The sequence below is a fragment of the Kogia breviceps genome, chromosome 13 (assembly GCF_026419965.1).
Source record: "Kogia breviceps isolate mKogBre1 chromosome 13, mKogBre1 haplotype 1, whole genome shotgun sequence".
In the NCBI taxonomy this organism is placed as follows: Eukaryota; Metazoa; Chordata; class Mammalia; order Artiodactyla; family Physeteridae; genus Kogia; species Kogia breviceps.
Genome location: NC_081322.1, coordinates 22,016,242 through 22,035,966, shown reverse-complemented (window position 1 = coordinate 22,035,966; position 19,725 = coordinate 22,016,242). Strand labels below are relative to the sequence as shown.

The following is a 19,725-nucleotide window of genomic DNA, read 5'->3' as shown; positions in this document are numbered from 1 at the left end:
GGTCTTCATGCTCCAAGAGTTGACTGAGACAGGAAAGGTTATGGAAGACATGCAGAACCACTGTACTCATGTCAGATTATGACATATTATAAATGCATGCTTCATACCACGGTGCAACTGAGCCCACGTGCCACAACTACTGAGCCCACATGCCTCAACTGGAGAGCCTGCGTGAGGCAAACTATAAGGCACACACGCTCTGGAACCCACATGCCACAACTACAGAGCCCAAGTACCCTGGAACCTGTGCACCACAACTAGAGAGAGAAAAGCCGCACACCACAACTAGAGAGAAGCCCGCGTGCCGCAAGAAAGATCCCCACGTGCCACAATGAAGACCTGACGCAGCCAAAAAAAAAAAAAAAAAAGTTAAAAAAAATGCATGCTCTCCACACATCAGTGTCTGCTGCCTACATTTTATTTTTTATTTTTTTAATTTTTTTGCAGTACACGGGCCTCTCACTGCTGTGGCCTCTCCCGTGGCGGAGCACAGGCTCCGGACGCACAGGCTCGGCGGCCATGGCTCATGGGTCCAGCTGCTCCGCGGCACGTGGGATCTTCCCGGACCGGGGCACAAACCCGCGTCCCCTGCATCGGCAGGCGGACTCTCAACCGCTGCGCCACCAGGGAAGCCCTGCCTACATTTTAAAATAACTGATATAAAATTCTATACGTCTTTTTCCACTCATGAATACTTGACATTTTTCAACATTATTACAAGTTCCTTGCAAATATTTCTTAATTGAGATATAATTGACATATAACACATTAGTTACTGGCATACAATACAATTCAATATATGTATATTTTGTGAAATGATCACCACATAGGGGTACAGATATCCTTTTGAGTAAGTGCTTTTGTTTCCTTCTGATAAATACCCAGAAGTGGGATTGCTGGGTGATAAAGTAGCTCTATTTTTAATTTTTTGAGGAACCTCCACACTGTCTTCCATAGTGGCTGCACCAATTTACATTCCGACCAACTGGGTACAAGGGTTCTCTTTCCTCCACACCCTTATCAACACTTTTGTTTTAAATTTATTTATTTATTTATTTATTTTTGGCTGTGTTGGGTCTTCATTGCTGTGCACGGGCTTTCTCTAGTTGTGGCGAGTGGGGGCTTCTCTTTTTTGTGGTGCACGGGCTTCTCAATGCAGTAGCTTCTCATTTCGGAGCTTGGGCTCTAGGTGTGCGGGCTTCAGTAGTTGTGGCACGTGGGCTCAGTAGCTATGGCTCGCACACTTCTAGAACACAGGCTCAGTAGCTGTGGTGCACGGGCTTAGTTGCTCCGCGGCATGTGGGATCTTCCTGGACCAGGGCTTGAACCCATGTCCCCTGCATTGGCAGGCAGATTCTTAACTACTGCGCCACCAGGGAAGTCCAACACTTGTTATTTCCTGTCTTTTTGATGATAGCCATTCTGACAGGCAATATCTTATTGTGGTTTTGATTTGCATTTCCTTGATGATTAATGATGTTTAGTACCTTTTCATGTACCTGTTGGCCATCTGTATGTCCTCTTTGGAGAAATGTCTATTCTTATCCTCTGCTCATTTTTTCATAAGACTTTTTTTTCTATTGTGCTGTGTGAGTTCTCTATATAATTCAGATATTAACCCCTCATCAGATATATGATTTACAAATATTTTCTCCCATTCTGTAGGATGCCTTTTCATTTTGTTGATGGTTTCCTTAACTGTGCAGAAGCTTTTTAGTTTAATGTAGTCCCACTTGTTTACTTTTGCTTTTTTGCCTTTGCTTTTGGTGTCAAAGCCAAAACACCACTGCCAAGACCAATGTCAAGGAGCTTACCACTTATGTTTTCTTCTAGTTTTATGATTTCAACTCTGTGTTCAAGTCTTTCATCCATTTTGAGCTGATTTTTATGTACGGTGGAATATAGTGGTCCAGTTTTCCCAACACCATTTATTGAAGACTGTCCTTTCCCCATTGTATATTCTTGGCTCCTCTGTCATAAATTAATTGCCCATGTAAACATGGGTTTACTTCTGGGTTCTCTATTCTGCTCCATTCATCTATGTGTCTGTTTTCATGCCAATAGCATACTGTTTTGATTACTACAGCTCTGTAATGTAGTCTGAAATCAGGAAGCATGATGCCTCCACCTGTGTTCTTCCTCAAAACTGTTTTGGTTCTTCAGGGTCATTTGTGGTTCCACACAACTGTTAGGAATTAAGTACTTTTTAATGGTCAAAAAATATTTCAACAAGTAGATCTATGGTTATTTAAACATGTCAGTTTCCGGATAAAACAGATTTTTCAAGAGAAATATTGCCATTAAAGAACTTCTTAACAAAAATTTCAAATTGGAAATGTTACTAGACTATGTTTCTAACAGTACCTTAGTTATTCTTTCCAAAGTAACATTCAGTGATCATTTTAACCTTATTTTCTCTTATGACTTCAATTATTTGACGACAGATGACAAGAATGTCTGGTTTCCTAAATTCAGATGTTTCCTACTTAGAATGCCTAAACTGATGAGTGTCCCTGACTTTTTCTCCACATCTAATCTGTACAAAGGGGAAAAGAAGAATTCCAGTTTGGAGGTTGCCAGATTCCTTTCTCTCTTGTAGTTCCCAGACTCTTGCCTGCCCTTGCTGTAGCATCTATTGTATATTTAATCCTTAGTGTTTTTAATATTCCTATGTTTCTGATCTCAGCTTAGCAAAATGACTGAAACTTTGCTTTCTGTTCATTGCCTCTGCTTTACTCATATCCCCACATCCCTATTTTAGAGCTTAGCAAAAAACAGTGGAAAGTATCACAGCTTTGAAGTCAGACCTGGATTAGAATCCTGGTTCCATCAACAACTTTGAGATCTCAGGCAAATCACTTAAACCCTGTCTACGCTTCAGGTTCCTCAGCTGTAAAGTGTGGCTAACAGTGTCTGCCACAAATGTGCACTGAGTATTAGACTCAGTACTACTCAGGAAAATGTACTGAAAGTGCCCAACACAGCGTGGCACACAGCAAGCCTTCATAAACCCTGGTTACTACCGTTCAATAGTGCATACTGTTACTATTATTGCTCACGTTTCCTTACCCTAATTTGGAACTGGCATTCTTGATCCCTGACTTGAACCCCAAGATTGCCAGTGTCAGGCAGATGTAGAAAGAGAACAAGTCCCTCCCTGACAAAGAAATCTACAAATTTGGAAATACCCAACTGGAAAAGGAAGGCAATTACTAATCACGAAGGTTAAAGAGGAAACCCAGCAAGAATCAACTGGGTGTTTGAGATAAGTATGTTGACTTGAATAGAAAACAAAAGCAGTCTCAGAAACATTCCAGTTGAAGTATATAAATACATAGAAATCTGTTATTGGCATTTAAAAAAATAAAATAAAACACAGCTTTTCAGTGGCAATCTTGTTTCCATGAGGAGTTATTTTTCCAGATAGCATAAAATTAGTTTCCTATCTTAAGCTGCACCTGCTAGATTACTAACGTTTGTATTATTAAGTCTCTGGACTTAAAGTGCTTTTAATGTGAATTTGCCTCCTACTGTGCCCATCTGTTCTTTTCTTGTGGGACCAGGGGAAGCCAAGACTTAATAACTATTCAGGTCTCAGATTTCTTTATGATATTTTCATATAAGCATTTATATCCACTGAAGAAACTTATAAGACTGTGTTCAGAAACTTAACTCCATTTGATTTCCCTTTTCTCACTATCCAAGTAGTCATTATTTTTATGAAAGAGTAAGAAGTCACCATACATATAAGAAGTAAAGCCAAGGAAACATAATTATAACTTTAAAAGGTAAATTTGTCAGGGATAATAAGTGATCTTTGATATCTGATAACACCAAGATACCTTATTTATTCATGTAATATTAGACAAATAATTTATGACTTAGCCAATATTAAATGAACGTGGATAGAGCCAGCTCATGTGGGAGAAGGCATCTAGGCCACTGCCTACTGGTGGCTGCTCCTCACCAAGGTCAGCCGTGGCCTCCTTCACGGGAGGCATTTCACCTAGTGATGCCGCTTCTCTGCCCAACCAGGTCAGGGCCATGTGAGCTTGCTTTCCATGACCACCTTCCCTACCATGACAGCAAGCTGGCTGGATGGAAATGATCCATACCTAAGTTCTCCCTGTGTAGTGTCAATACTTCACTAAATAAACAGTCATTTTACTTAAAAAATCAAAAGTTCAAAAACAAGGTAAAACCAGCAAAGAAATGGATGGTTGCTACATTAAAAACACTATAAGCTACAAACATAAATTCAAGACATATACAAATATTAGCTACAACATGGCTACTTATGAAACTCCTTGGCAGGCAGAGTTCTGGAGGCAGGTGTTACTTATTGGCAGGCTTAGAGCAGACAAAAAAAGGAAAAAAACAGACTACCTCAGCAGCTGCAAAGCCGATGCATACTCCTCTGAATCCCATATGCTCTTTTCTAAACACGTGCAGTACAGCTCTCTGATCTGGAAGTGAACAGCACACTGGTGAGGAATCAAAAGTGATCTAAGTTTGCACACTACATTTGGAAAAATCATAAATGGTCAAGTCAAAAAAAAAAAGTGTCATTAAAAACAGCCACTTTCTGTAGATGACAACAGACTTGGCATATATCACATGGATCAGGCATTTACATAAAACACCATTCACATGAAAGCAAAATGAGACCATATTGGGATTGGCTGATATCACCGGTCACTTTGCAATAAGAAAATTATTAAAATGATGATGTGATTACTAAAAAGGTTTAATGGCAGAAAATGTCTTATAAACAAGTCATTCTTACATATTTATATTTGTTCTCTAAACCTTTGAGTTAAGGATGCAAAGATTTAGGAATACAGAATTCTTCCACTGCATTCACTTGACAGGTGGTTCATAGGTTTATGCTATGACACGAAGGCCAGCAGAGCATAATTTTGCAAGGAGCAAATTCTTAAACTGCCTCCCTTTAGCTCTGGGTGTAATGCAAGGTTAACCATTAAATGGTCTCAAACAGATTCCTTTTTCCATTTCACTAAAGTGGAGGATCAGTTCTCTCAGTATAAGTGACAAAGAAATGTTAAAGAAAAAAGTTTAAATGCCTTAGCACATGTACATTGCAGAGAAAACAACACCACTTGGATTCATGTGGCTGTTTCTTTCTGGCCATCAGACAAAAAATACTGTTTCAATAACAAGTAAAGTATACAGCTGGAATGGATTTAGATTGCATACTCACTGCAAGATTTGGATCCATTTCACATTCTGATGCCTGAATGCTACCAAACTCAAAGAAAAAACCACTAATATTCCTACTTTGTAGATTCCAAATGAGTAAGTTCTGGTTACCTGTCGACCCAGTGGGTACTTGGGAAGAGAAGAGGTGAACTGATGAAGACATCTCAAAACCAGGAAGTAATTTGTATGGTAAACATGCAAGTTTTCTAGTAATGTCTGTGTTTCCTCCTAAAAAAATATATAAATCATAGAATACATTACAAATATGTAAGCCAGCAATTAAAAGAATAAAATACTAAAATCTAACTCATGGGTATATATATATATATATATATATATATAATTTCCAGAAAACTGATGAGAGAAGATTCAGAATTACAAATTAACCTTAATTCTTAGATTTTTTTTTTTTTTTTTTTTTTTGCGGTACACAGGCGTCTCACTGTTGGGGACTCTCCCGCTGCGGAGCACAGGCTGCGGACGCGCAGGCTCAGCGGCCATGGCTCACGGGCCCAACCTCTCCGCGGCATGTGGGATCTTCCCGGACCGGGGCACGAACCCGTATCCCCTGCATCGGCAGGCAGACTCTCAACCACTGTGCCACCAGGGAAGCCCCTGAGAATTTTTAATGCACACAAAATCTAGGATAAATGCTGGATATTTTGTATTTAGTGTCAAGTCTGGTGATATTTCACACACACCAAAATTAATATTGTAATTTAAATTCCTCCTGTCTACAGCACTGCCACAATAACTTGGCCCCCCAAAATACAAGTGTGCAAAAGAGCGCCCGCTGGATGCCTGCCCATGCTAGTCACCTGGTGTGTACCACAGCAAGGTATGCCCATCACCCTCTACCTCACTGGCATCAGAAGGGTGAGGAGATCACCAGAGCACCCACTACCAATGTAATTAAGGGTTGCTGAAGTTCCGCTTAAGATGTATGTATGCTTTTCTTAAAATCCTGGTAAAGTTGTGTTTGAAAGGGAAGGAGAGGCTGTAGAAGAAATACTGAAGCTGTAAACCCCTGCTTTTTGCTGGGAATCTCCAATACTGGTTTAGTCACTTTACCAACTAAGGGGGAAAAAAAGTGAAGAAGAGGAATGTGAAGCCAACAAGCTTTATAATTTAGAATCCAACAAGTATGATATGGGAGATAGTGTCTTAAGAAACCTATGGGATGACTGAGCTCACAAATCAGTTTCAAAAGGTTTTTCTTGGGGACGGGGAGTGGTTGGAAGTGATTATGTTTTCTAGAACCTTCTGAAATGGTTTAGAAATGATTTTAAAACACTACATCCTATCAAGCATTTTTCAGGCCTCAAATATTTTTATCACTGATTATTTCTGTAACATTTTTTTAAGAGGATTATGATCTGTGGCATGGTCTTCAAATTTTTTTCTCCAATGAGAAGTCAAATAAAGGACTTTAACTACCGAGCTGTCTTTTTTTTCAGTAATATCTTGCAGATACCCATTATTTTCAGTGATCAACCATGCAGAAATTACCTCAGATATCAATAAATTCAAGCAAATCCAACATATATAAACCAACAAATCTGATATATTTCCCTAAACTAACTCAGAAATCAATTCCTTAGCGATCTATGGACCATTACCTGAAAGCATAAGGCAAATGAAAGAAAAGCTTTTAGTATCAAAATGTTTTCCCACCAGTATCTTAGTCAGAATTTCAAAAATCTAGGTCTCCTATCATAACAAAGGGTATTTTAACCACCACTGGCAAGCTATACTTTAATTCTATTTTCACTGTCTGTAAGCTGTGACAGAGACTGCATAAAGCTACTAACTGTTTGCCTTGATGTGTGATTAAACAGCTTGTAAACAGGGGGCAATATTCTGGAGAAAAAGGAGTCTGTTACTGAATAATAATCATACTTGTTGCTGCTTCATGCACTACCTATTACTTTTGCTTTGTGGAGTAACTGTAAATACAAACAACTAGGTGATACAGTAGAAATGAATGCCATCTTCACTGAATTTACTTGTATGTGGAGAGAAAAGAAATACTTGACACAGTATGGGCAATGTTACACGTTCAAGGAACTATATACCCTGGAGTAAGTGTGAGAGGAGGGATACGAACATGTTTTCTCCCAGATGGTCTCGGTCTCTTCACACTTCCCAGTGTGGATCACATCCCCGTGCTGAGTGGAATGCTAGCATTTAAAAAACATTTTGTTTGGTTTTGTTCCTATAACATGGCAGACTATTTCATGTGAGGAAATGGAGTTCTGGTTCCAACACTGGAAATAAAACCGGCTACACGGGACTTAATTGAGAGAAGATCTGTGATATCTTTCTAAGAGATTTTCAAGAGTAATTTTGACCATCCCAAATCTTTGCTTTATGTGCTGACTTTAGAACCTAATCTCCATATGAGAAAGATTCCACTGTTATTTATATCTGTGTGCTTATCAGCTGCAGCAGAAAACATCACAAACGACTAATTTAACTTTTTCATGTAACCTGTTCTCTAAGTTCTTTGTCTTACTGAGGTACCTATCTGCAAATGCCTTTATCTATGCAGGGCAACAATCCTAATGCACTTTAGGAACACTTTTTCATAAACTTAAGTCTGGTTTTGATGTATGAGAAAATTCCCCACTTAATACAGCAGCATCACACTATGCTCACACAAAAGCAAAGCCTGTTGAAACAGTACTCCTGTTTTCCATGCATTGAACTTTTCCTCAGGAATCCTCTCTGTACCATAGTCATAGCTGTCACTGTTTTACTTCATAATTGTGTTTAGGATGGTCCTTTTCAACAGAGATACACTGCCTAGAAATATTTATTATTTCCCAAAGAGATATGTTTTCTTCTGTTCTTGAAACACGAAGACCTCTTGGTCTCTACTGATCTTTGAAACAGATACAGGAACAGTGTGCTATAAGAAAAACAGAGCTTCTAGAAACAACCTTGCTCTTCCTCAAACGTCCCAGACATGCTCCAACCTCAGGTCTTTTCCACTTACTGTTGCTCTGCTTGGAACTCTCTTCCTACAGATTCCTGCATGGCAAGCTCTACAACTTCCTCTTTATTAAAAAGTCACCTTCTTGGTGAGGCTCTTATTTAAAATTTCAATCCCACTGCCCATGCACACCGTCCATATTCCCTTTCTTTCACTGTTTTCACCTTAGCAATTATCACTAACATAGATATTTTACCTACTCATCTTGGTAACAGATAAGCTCCATGAAGGCCGGGGGCTTTGACTGTTTTGTTCAGTCCTGTACTAGATTAATACCTGGCATACAGTAGTCACTCAAAAAATACTTGTTGAATGAGGAAGTGCATGAATGAATGGAGGCCAACACGCAGTCTCTCTCCTAAATAAAAGCAACCGCTTTTGTCTTGCTGGGTGTGGGCCAGACTTGACTAATTTTTCAAAAGAAGACAAAAGTCTGCATTTGTGATGTAAAATATCTCAATTTGTAAATGTTGCCTCAGATTAAAAACAAAAACCACTATGGACCTAAAAAAATCACATTTATAGCAGGCTGTCGGTTGCCAGTCAACGTGTAATACACCTTTTAAAATCAGCCATCTCCAATCACATCAATTCTGTCATTCATTCAAAAATCATTCATGTATTATTGTTTACTTACATGACAAGGCCTCTATCATTACTGATCTAGTTACTTTTGTTTGGAGAAGCCAATGACTATGTAAAACTTAAATATATATATAGGTAAAGAAAACCTGAGTAGAATTACATTTGCCATGATGCTTAGTTTCGGCATTTATTTCCCTTATTTCCACAGTATTTATCACTTTCGTGTCTAGAATTGTATGCATGGGGTGAAGAGTGATCTCAAGAAGATTACACGAAAGTATGTAAAAGTGACTAAATTTCTGCAATTTATTCCTTTCAGATCATTAAAAGCTGGTAAAACAAACATATTGAACTTCTGGATGAAAATGCATCGGCTGTCCAAGAACACAGCATTTTATTTTTATTTTTATTTTTATTTTTATTTTATTTTTTGGTGGTACGCGGGCCTCTCACTGCTGTGGCCTCTCCCTTTGCGGAGCACAGGCTCCGGACGCGCAGGCTCAGTGGCCATGGCTCACAGGCCCAGCCGCTCCACAGCATGTGGGATCTTCCCGGACCGGGGCACGAACCCGTGTCCCCTGCATCCGCAGGCGGATTCTTAACCACTGCGCCACCAGGGAAGCCCGAGCATTTTCTTATTTATCATCTTGATAGAACTAAGTGTTATTTTTCTCATTAGAGAGAAATTTTGGCTGACAGTGTTTCCCAGATCACATGGCCGTTCTAGAGAACAGCAAACCACCGTTTTCTCCCAGCTCTTGAGTGACCTGAGTGCCAGTCCTCTCATCTGTCTCAGGCTTTTGTCCTCCATACTCCTACCCCGGCATTTACATCAGAAGCATGTGATGAAGGATTTGGATTTAAAGGGTCAATTCCTCACACGCTACCAGGCTAACGCCTAACTTGTTTGATCACATTTGGTAGTTTGCAGTGGTTTTCTTTTTTCCTTCTATTATTCTTTCTAATAAAAAAGATTTTTTTAGATTTAATACATTTCTCATAGATTTCCCCCTTCCTTCTACCCTTTGGTTCTGCCAAAAGAAACAGAAAGAAGAGGCATGGGCAAAGGTGCAAGGCAGGTCTGCGACAAACGCATGATAAGCATACTAAATGGTGACCAGAAGTCCTTGCCCTACCACTAACTTGCTCTGTGATTTCAGACATTTCACTTCCTTTCTCTTGGCTGCAGTTCCTCACTTGTAAAATCAGCATGCTGCATCAGATTATCTTTGTAATAGTAATATATTACAACTCTAAGATGTTCCCTTACTTCCCACTCTCAATGGAGTTAAAATCTAGTTGGGCACATAGGCATAGTGGCACGAAACATTAAGTCAGAATAATAAAACTTCAACTGTCACCTGCAAGAGACTGAATCTAAGTTTTCTACGTACCATGAAGTTTAACCCTTTAAGGGCTGAGAACATGCCACACCGTTTTAAGTAACATTTGAATAAAAATACATAAATTGATTTTCTTAGATGAAGTACTTGGAATTTGTCACTCATTAAATATACTGAAGATAATGTAATTTCTTGTCAAGACAGGACCAACATGAATAGCAAATCAGTATTAGTAATATAGAATGTGGTTGGTGTAGACAGCACAAGATTAAAATGGACCTATTCTTAGATTATGGTATTGGGACAATGCATAAAAACCACTAATTGGGAAAAGCTGTTAATAGTCTCCCCTCCACCCAAAACATTTGCTCATGGAAAGTAAGAGAATTTTTCACTATTAAAAATCTTTCCAGGGACTTCCCTGGTGGTCCAGTGGTTAAGACTCCGTGCTCCCAATGCAGGGGGGCCCAGGTTCACCCCTGGTCAGGGAACTAGATCCCACATGCCACAACTAAAAGATCCCACATGCCACAACTAAAAGATCCTGCATGCTGCAACTAAGACCTGGCACAGCCAAAATAAAAAATCTTTCCAGTATTTCAAGAACTAGCGTTTTTTTTTATTATAGGATAATGAAAACAGTTACACAAATGTGATATGACGCCAAAATCTTCAAAGCTCTCCTTAATACCTGACTTGAAACAAAATTTCAGGCACAAGCAAGAGTAAAAATTGTATCTCTGTAATTATGGTGAATTTGAAAGTCCTGTTTAAGGCACTTTTGACAGCTCAATTTCTCATGAAATATAGTTTCATAAATTAAAGATTTAAGTTAAAAAAAAGAAAGCTTGATTACTAAAGCAATACTATGGGGCAAAAATATGGTAAAAATATATCTAGTCACTATTCCTATTTCACTTAAAACCTACAGCTGTTTACCATAATATTTTACCAAATTTAATTCAGTTAAACTTACACACTAAAATGAAATTTTAATGAGGAATCTAAATGATTTAAGCAGTCAGAAAAAAAATATTATTAATCTGTTTAATGAACAAGTAAATACAATCTTAGCATTCTAGAGCCAAAAGGAACTTTAAAGATTATTTGGTTAAACTTCTATTACAGGCTTTGAAAGCTATTGAGTTATCAGAAGTTTGAATTAATGGGAGCTTGAGCGAGCTTATTCTGCTTAAACTTAGAAGACCTTGATTGTTGATTATCAGAGTACACGTTCTGGCCATTGTACCCAGCTGCACTGTATAACTTGTTCAAGGACACACTACTCAGAAATGAGAAAATGCACAGAATCTTTACTCTTTCATCAGCTGTACGATGAAAGAGTAAAGATTCTAAGGTCCCACCTTAGTCTGAACTTCTTAGTGAATCTTCTACAAATGTACATGATTGGGTTAGCTAAATTTTTAAACTTACAAGTACATTAAAAAAATTCATTCCTTAAGTTTACGAAATACAAAGCTGGTACACAATTTTAAAGCAGTATCTATGAAACTAAGGGTCCATAATTTTAAGGGAGTTGAAGTTTTTTTTGTCTTTTTTTTTTTTTTTTTTTTACAGCTTGATTCCAGTCAGAGGATAATTGAGATGAATCATTTGTTTAGGCTGGAATTTAGTAGCTTAGTTCTACACTTAAGAAACCAGGGTAAGGGAATCAATAAATAATGTTTCCTTCTAGGGAGTCAGTCTAATTCAGTGGTTCTTAAAGAATGGTCTCCAGACCAGCAGTATCAGCATTATCTGGGACCTTGCTAGAAATGCAAATTCCTGGGGCCCAGCACAGGACCACAAAATCAGAAACTCTGGGGATGGAGCCCAGATATCTCTGTTTTAACGAGTCCTCCAAGTGATTCTGATGTATGCTAAGGTCTGAGAATCACTCCTTTTGTTTATCAGAGTAGAAAGCAAACTAGACTTTTAGGGCAGAAACAATCTTGATATAAAGAGTAAAAATTTCTCTCAATAACACTATGAGGTCTATGTCTTAGAAATCTGAATGTAGAAAATGGGCACAAAATGATCAATTCTAACAGTAGGTAAGTCTATATAACTATATAATCTATATGACTGTATAACAGAGTATTATATATAGTATGTATGTTATAGAATATATAAAACAGTATATTTATATTGACCTTAATTTTTATCATAGTAACAATATGATTTACATTTATAAGTTTTATTGTTCTATTTGTTTTTAACTCACTCTCACTTGCTGAACAGACTTTGATTATCACTAATCCTATGAGGAAATCATACTAAGAAATTATCATCCAATTTCAGAGATAAGGAAATTGAGGCTTAAATAGGGTAAGTGATTTCCTTAAGTACACATTGCTGATGAGCAGCTAGAGAACAAACGCAAGATTTCTGAGGTCAAGATCAGGATCTTCCCCTGTATCATGCAGTACCATATTATTGATTATTATATGGAGTTTATTTTAATTTCTTTTATTGTAGAAAAATACACATAAAATTATCATGTATTTTAAAACAAAACTTTAAAAAGAGAAATAGAAAAGCATTATAAGAATAAAACAGTCAAAGATACTTTTGCTCTAAACCAGAAAAATCAAGACATATTGATTAATTTTTTTCAGAGGTATCTTCTGTCTTTTGAATTTACCAGGTAGCCTGCAGATGACTTTTTCAGGTTAAGGGTACAAATCTTTGTGCTCCTTCATATTTACTATGTAAGTCTCAAGAATGATTAAATATGCGATCCCAAAATGAATACAGCAAGGATAATAACAAACAGGGCTGATAAGTGCAACAAATAAAAGCACAGTATAAATAAATGCTTAGAAAATACACAAAAAGTTACTGAAAAGCAAAGCTAAATGTCAGGCTATTTCTGTAACAGACCAGCCTCTTAGACATTCTCTCCCTTTGTTAACTCAATGGTTAAAGGTACTCTTTAAAAATCTATTCCTTAGGACTTCCCTGGTGGCACAGTGTTAATTAAGAATCCGCCTGCCAATGCAGGGGACATGGGTTCGAGCCCTGTTCCAAGAATATCCCACGTGCTGCGGAGCAACTAAGCCCGGCGCCACAACTACTGAGCCTGCGCTCTAGAGCCCGCGTGCCACAACTACTGAAGCCCGCGCCTAGAGCCCATGCTCTGTAACAAGAGAAGCCACCGCAATGAGAAGCCTGCGCACCCAACAAAGAGTAGCCCTCGCTCACCACAAGTGCACAGCAATGAAGACCCAACACAGCCAAAAATAAATAAATTAAATAAATAAATTTTTAAAAAATCTATTCCTGGCTTCTGAAAATACTCGACAGAAAGTTCTAGCAGGAAATGCACTTGGCAACTAGCTGACTCAGCACAGAGCTAATCTACCTAATCTTGAAAAACTCAATAAACATGCACACATACTTTCCCACTGGTTCTTAAGTTTCTTCTCTACTGAAATAACCTACATTAGGGTTTGAAGGCTTCCTATACTGCTCTGAAAAGATTAAAGATTATTAAAATGATTATTAAACCCAATCTAGAAGTGATTATATATTATGGCTCAGTGTGGATTCTGCCTCAGAAATAACATTTAATAACAGCCATTCTCCATTGTAATTATGTATGTCATAATTCGTTGTGTGCGGCAATGAAGACCCAATGCAGCCAAAAATAAATAATTTTTTTTAAAAAATAAAAGGAGGTAAATTAGTATTTACCTATATAGAACACATGCCTTCTAGAAACTAATATTCTTTTATTCAAAATTTGAAAATAGTTTGTATCAGTAAAACCCACAGAGCACTAGGGCTTAACTTCAATCTCATCTTAATTTTATTACAATTTTCTAATAACTTTTTCCTTAAAAAGTTATAAAGAGTATGAAAATAAGTGTGACATTATGCATTCTAATTGTAAGGGACTTCTTAAATAAATGAGGGTAAATTCATTCAATAGAATATGATGCCACTCTTACAACTACATGTAAAAGAATAAAATTAGAACATTCTATAACACCACATACAAAAATAAACTCAAAATGGATTAAAGACCTAAATGTAAGACTGAAACCCATAAAACTTCTAGAAGAAAATGTAGGTAGAACACTGACAATTCGCAGCAATACTTGTTTGGATCTGTTTCCTCAGGCAAAGGAAACAAAAGCAAAAAATAAACAAATGGGACCTAATTAAACTTAAAATATTTTGCACAGCAAAGGAAACCATCAACAAAATAAAAAGACAACTTACTGAATGGGAGTAAATATTTGCAAATTATATTATTGATAAGGGATTAATATCCAGCATATATAAACAGTTCACATAACTCAACTTCAAAAAACAAAGAACCTGATTAAAAAATGGGAAGAACTGAACAGACGTTTTTCCAAAGAGGAAATGCAGGTAGCCACCAGGCACATACAAAGATGCTCAACATTGCTAATCATCCAGAAAATGAAAATCAAAACCACAATGAGATATCACCTCACACCTATCAGAATGTCTATCATCAAAAAGAACACAAATAACAAATGTTGGCAAGGATGTGGAGAAAAGCTAACCCTCTTGTACACTGTTGGTGGGAATGTAAATTGGTTCAGCCACTGTGGAAAGCAGTATGGAGGGTTCTCAAAAAACTAAGAATAGAACTACCATATGACCCTGCAATTTCACTCCTGGATATATATTGGAAAAAACCAAAAACACTAATTTGAAAAGATACATGCACCCAATGTTCATAGCAGCATTATTTATAATTGCCAATATATTGGCACTTAAGTGTCCATCAACAGATGACTGGATAAAGAAGATGTGGTGAATATATATATAGTGGGAATGCTACTCAGCCATAAGAAAGAATGAAATTTTACCATTTCCAACAACATGGATCGACTTGGAGGGTATTATGCTGAGTGAAATATGTCTGACAAATACTGTATGATATCACTTACATGTAGACTCTAAAAAATAAAACAAACTCGTGAATATAACAAAAAAGAAACAGACTCACAGATACGGTTACCAGTAGGGTTAAGAGTAGGGGGTAGGGGCAGGACAGGGGTAGGATTAAGAGGTACAAACTACTATGTATAAAATAAATAAGCTACAAGGATATATTGTACAACACAGGGAATATGGCCAATATTTTATAATAACTATAAACAGTATAGCCTTTAAAAATTGTGAATCACTGTATGGTGTACACCTAAAACTTATATAATATTGTATATCAACTATACCACAACAAAAAAGGTAATCTAAAAAAATAATAATACAATGCCACTCTTTTTTTTTTTTTTTTTTTTTGTGGTACGCGGGCCTCTCACTGTCGTGGCCTCTCCCGTTGCGGAGCACAGGCTCCGGACGCGCAGCCTCAGCAGCCATGGCTCACGGGCCCAGCCGCTCCGCGGCATGTGGGATCTTCCCGGACCGGGGCACGAACCCGTGACCCCTGCATCAGCAGGCGGATTCTCAACCACTGCGCCACCAGGGAAGCCCAATGCCACTCTTTAGTACTGATATAAAATGATTTCCAAGATTAAGTACAAAACAAGGTACAGAATAGTATATATACTTATCTTCTGTAGGACAGAGAAGTAAATCCCCAAATATATATATAATTACTTGTATATGTGGAGAATATCTCTAGAATAATACGTAAGAAACTAGTAACACTGGTTATATCCAGGGAGGGTAACTGGGTAGTTGGAGAACAAAGATAGAAGGGAGTCTTTTCACTGTATATTAACTTTGCCTTTTGAATTATGTACCATGTCCAAGTATTATTTATTTTAGAAAGAAAAAAACCTCCCTCTTTTGATATTCCCTATGTTGTATGGCTAACTCATCATTTTCTAAGCTCATTACTTCTTTCCTGGCACTATATTATCAATATGTAATGACATTTTTTTTCAAATCAAATCAATACCCACTTAGCAGTGGGTCTCTAAGCTGCACGGCTTCTGTGTGTTTTTATTTATGACAGCCTTTACAAGAACACTAAAATGAGACCGCCTACAGATTCCAAAACTGCTATATGGAAAGAAAGCTGAGATCTGCAAGTGTTTTCAAAACAGACCACAGGAGAAACCTCATGTTCCAGTTTCATTACTTGATTAAAAAAAAAAGTCTTCCTTTTAGAACTGAAGTTTTGTGGCACCTTTAATAGTCACATTCCTATACAATTATCAAGATCCAATACTTCATTGTGCAAAGCATATTAGGATGTACGAATTTTTTAAAATAAAATTAACTCAATAAATTTTATGTGCGTGTTCTTTTCCATGAAGAAAAAAAAGAGAATAACACTGAAACAAATATATCCATATTCCTACCTTCAAAAATCTCTCATTGGTCAACAGTGCAACTTGCTTTTCTGAAGCTTGCTTTTCCACGTACCTAAAATTTTTACCATCCCATACACAAAAAGAGAAAATTAGAATTCTAAATATTTGAATAGTATATGGAAAAAAAGAACTACGTAGTTGGTGGCCACATTCTTTTATTTCTTCTCAAACATAAGTTCAAGATGACAGTCATGGTTTACAGTAATTTTTAACTCCTTAAATCAGCTGCATTTCACAGTCTAGGGGTCTAATAATAAACAAAAGCCATAAACTCCAGAAACAGGAAATGTTATTTATAAAAAGTAACTTTGGAGAACCTGCAAACTATGTCCTCTTGTAAAAATATTTTTCTTTATGCCAAGTGTTCAAATCCAACAGAGAAATGTCTCAATTAAAAACAAAAGTGTTTTATTTGCTCTAAACAAAGAAGTTATTTTTCCCTATACCCACTTCAAAAATAACTGGGTCTGAGATCCCTTATTTTGCCCCAAACTCTTTCATAAGATGTGTTAAATATGTACTTCTCTTTTTACCTCCTAAACGATGGAAGACGTCGGATGTTTTCACATTGATTATCTGATAAAAAATTTATTCTTCTCTTGGCTTCTGGGAGATTACAGCACAGAACACTGAGGGGCTGGGAATAGAAATGTTCTAATAGAGAAAGCTGAAAGAAATGTGAAAATTAAATATATTTGCTGTATTTTGACAGTAAATCTTTTGCCCTACGTTTGCTCAATTTTAAGGTTTTTTTTAAACAGCAAAAATATTTATGGCACTAATATTTCATAATGTCACAATAGCAATGCAAATAATGCACAAATGGCTATATACTTTGAATATTTTAAGAGTCCAATTTTGTCGACAAGGTCAGAAAATTGTAATGTCTGAAGTAGAAACTAAAAGAAACTAATAAAAATAACTTAAGCTATCTGCAGGAGCAACTCACTTACAATAACATTAAATGTGACGGGGATTTGACTGCGGTGTGACCTAATAGCCTAACAGATGCTCAAATACTCATAAGAAAATACCAATCTAGAATCAGTGTAAAAACTGGTCTGCTAAATAAATAAAAATGCTACAATAGCAGAAATTTTGCCTACTGATAAAAAACAATATGAAAAACGAGGGACATCCAAAGAAAATGTACCTTTTTAAATTCAGTTGTATTTCATGGAGGAAAAGATGGCACAGTATCTGATAGATACATGTATTCCAGTCTAGAATGCTGTGGTCTCTGCAGTACAAGGGTGATTGATTTTCCAGATCCCACCATAACTTATAGATATATTTTACAAGACTATCCACATGTTAAAAGCTCTGAATCTAAGCAAGTTTCTCATGACCAGTTTGGTTTTTCCAGATACCTTGAACCAAAGAGACAGTTCCCTAGATAGTGGACAAAACACATCCTGGTCCCTGGAAAATAGCATTCCACATCACAAATTAATAAATTAACATGCTAGCTTATATATCAGTCTTAAGGTATTTGAGCTTGATCCTTCCTGGGTAAACTGATAATGAATTTCTGAGCCTGTAGAGCTGAAGACCAGATATCCAAGGCAAGAGGAAATCCTCCAAAATAGCCCAAAATAGTCCATCCTCCAAAATAAGGCTATACGGCAAAGGGCCAGCCTAACTTAGAAACAAGTACAAAATAGAAAGCCAAGTGCTAAGTATTTTTGCACATATCAACATGATCTTATTTCTTACTTATGTATTTCCAATTATATTAATGTGATAATATTTATTCCGTCAACACTACTTTTTAAACATGAGAAAAGTAAAAACCAAACACGATAACGGACTTGCTGGGGAGGAGGAATGGGACTAAGTCACATGAGTTACAGTAGAGCTATAGATAGGACAAGAACCCAGTAATACTTAACTATTTGGTCCAAGTGTGCTCCCAATATTTGGGTCAATTAACAAGTTGGTTAACATATCCACCTAATAAGGGAAGGACTCAAACATATACCGAATAATTATATGCCCTACTGCACGTTCTACAGAAGTAAAAACTTACACATATTTCCCACTGATAATTAGGAAAACTAGAGAAATGGGGTCTAAAGACTCTGCCACTTATTAGCTGTGTGACCTTGGCCAAGCTACTTAACCTAAGCCTCTGTTTCTCCAAGTGCAAAACTGAGAATAATACATATTAATGAAGCAATGTTAATACTTAGTAAAATGCCTAGCATAAAAAAATTATCAGGAACCTATAAAATCATCTAATCAGATCCCTTCATTTTACAGATGAGAAAACTGAGAAAAAGAAAGATTAAGTAATCTGGTTAATATGCTTTTCTTCACTCACTTTCTCAATGGTATTTGAGCCTACAGTTTATATTTTCTTTTCCCTTAACTTCAGTGATCTCTCCCTTCTATTGGTTTTCCTTATTGTTTTTAGTCTCCTTTTCTATTGCTCACTCATACAGTCAGCTTGCCTTAGGGCTCTACTCTTGGTCCTTTCCTCACTCCTCTAAGTGACTTCATCCTCATTACACAGCTTCAACCACCATCTTTTAATGATAAATCCTAAATATTTCTAGTCCATATCTTTCTCCTGGGTACCAAACCTTTATATTCCACATGCCCTAAATTTACCATACATAAAAATAAACTCATCCTTTTCTGACAAACTGGCTCTTTATTTTAACATGTACACTTAATAAAGGGTACCAACCTCCAAACTATCTGCCAAGCTAGAACCTGTGTGTCTATAAGATGCTCCTCTCTTACACACCCTATCATCTACCGAGTAACAAGATTCTATCTCATCTTCAAATCTGTTTCCTTCTCCCTAGTCCCACTATCACTACCTGTTTCACCCTTGTTGTATCTTATCTAGGTAACTGCAGTAGCCCTCTAACAGAGCTCTCTCCCTTTACTGTGGTCTTTCCAATTTTGACCCAGCTAGCTCCTGTTCCTTAGGATACACTTCTGTTCTCCTATGGACCCCCAGGCGTTTCTTTAACAGCAATGACTACTCAGAACTGTAACTGCCATTCTACTCTTCTACCTGCTTCACTAAATAAGCAATTTGAAGACAGATTTCTTTGTCCTCTGTATCTCTAGGGCTCAGCTTAGTGCTTGACTTACAGTAGACCTGTGATAAACACTCATGAGTAAATAAACAAATGAGTAAAATGAAATGAGAGAAATAAATTAGAAAGTTACATCTCAATTTCATTTAATTTCACATACTGCTAAGGTAAATAATATTTTCTTGCTTTAAAATACTCTTTTAAAA

The 19,725-nt window shown here is 37.0% G+C and overlaps 1 protein-coding gene across 6 annotated transcripts in view; it reads right to left on the bottom strand.

Annotated features, from left to right (window-relative positions):
• Positions 1 to 19,725, bottom strand: part of ORC3 (origin recognition complex subunit 3) — a 61,405-nt gene that overhangs the window by 22,966 nt on the left and 18,714 nt on the right. For all 6 annotated transcript variants that reach the window (XM_059083128.2, XM_067011444.1, XM_059083127.2 and 3 more), the window contains exons 10-13: positions 17,000 to 17,133; positions 16,455 to 16,518; positions 5,332 to 5,448; positions 4,387 to 4,466 (exon numbers count right to left, since the gene is read on the bottom strand). In XM_059083128.2, the coding sequence (XP_058939111.1) occupies positions 4,387 to 4,466; positions 5,332 to 5,448; positions 16,455 to 16,518; positions 17,000 to 17,133 (395 nt within the window). The remainder of the gene's footprint in view (positions 1 to 4,386; positions 4,467 to 5,331; positions 5,449 to 16,454; positions 16,519 to 16,999; positions 17,134 to 19,725) is intronic.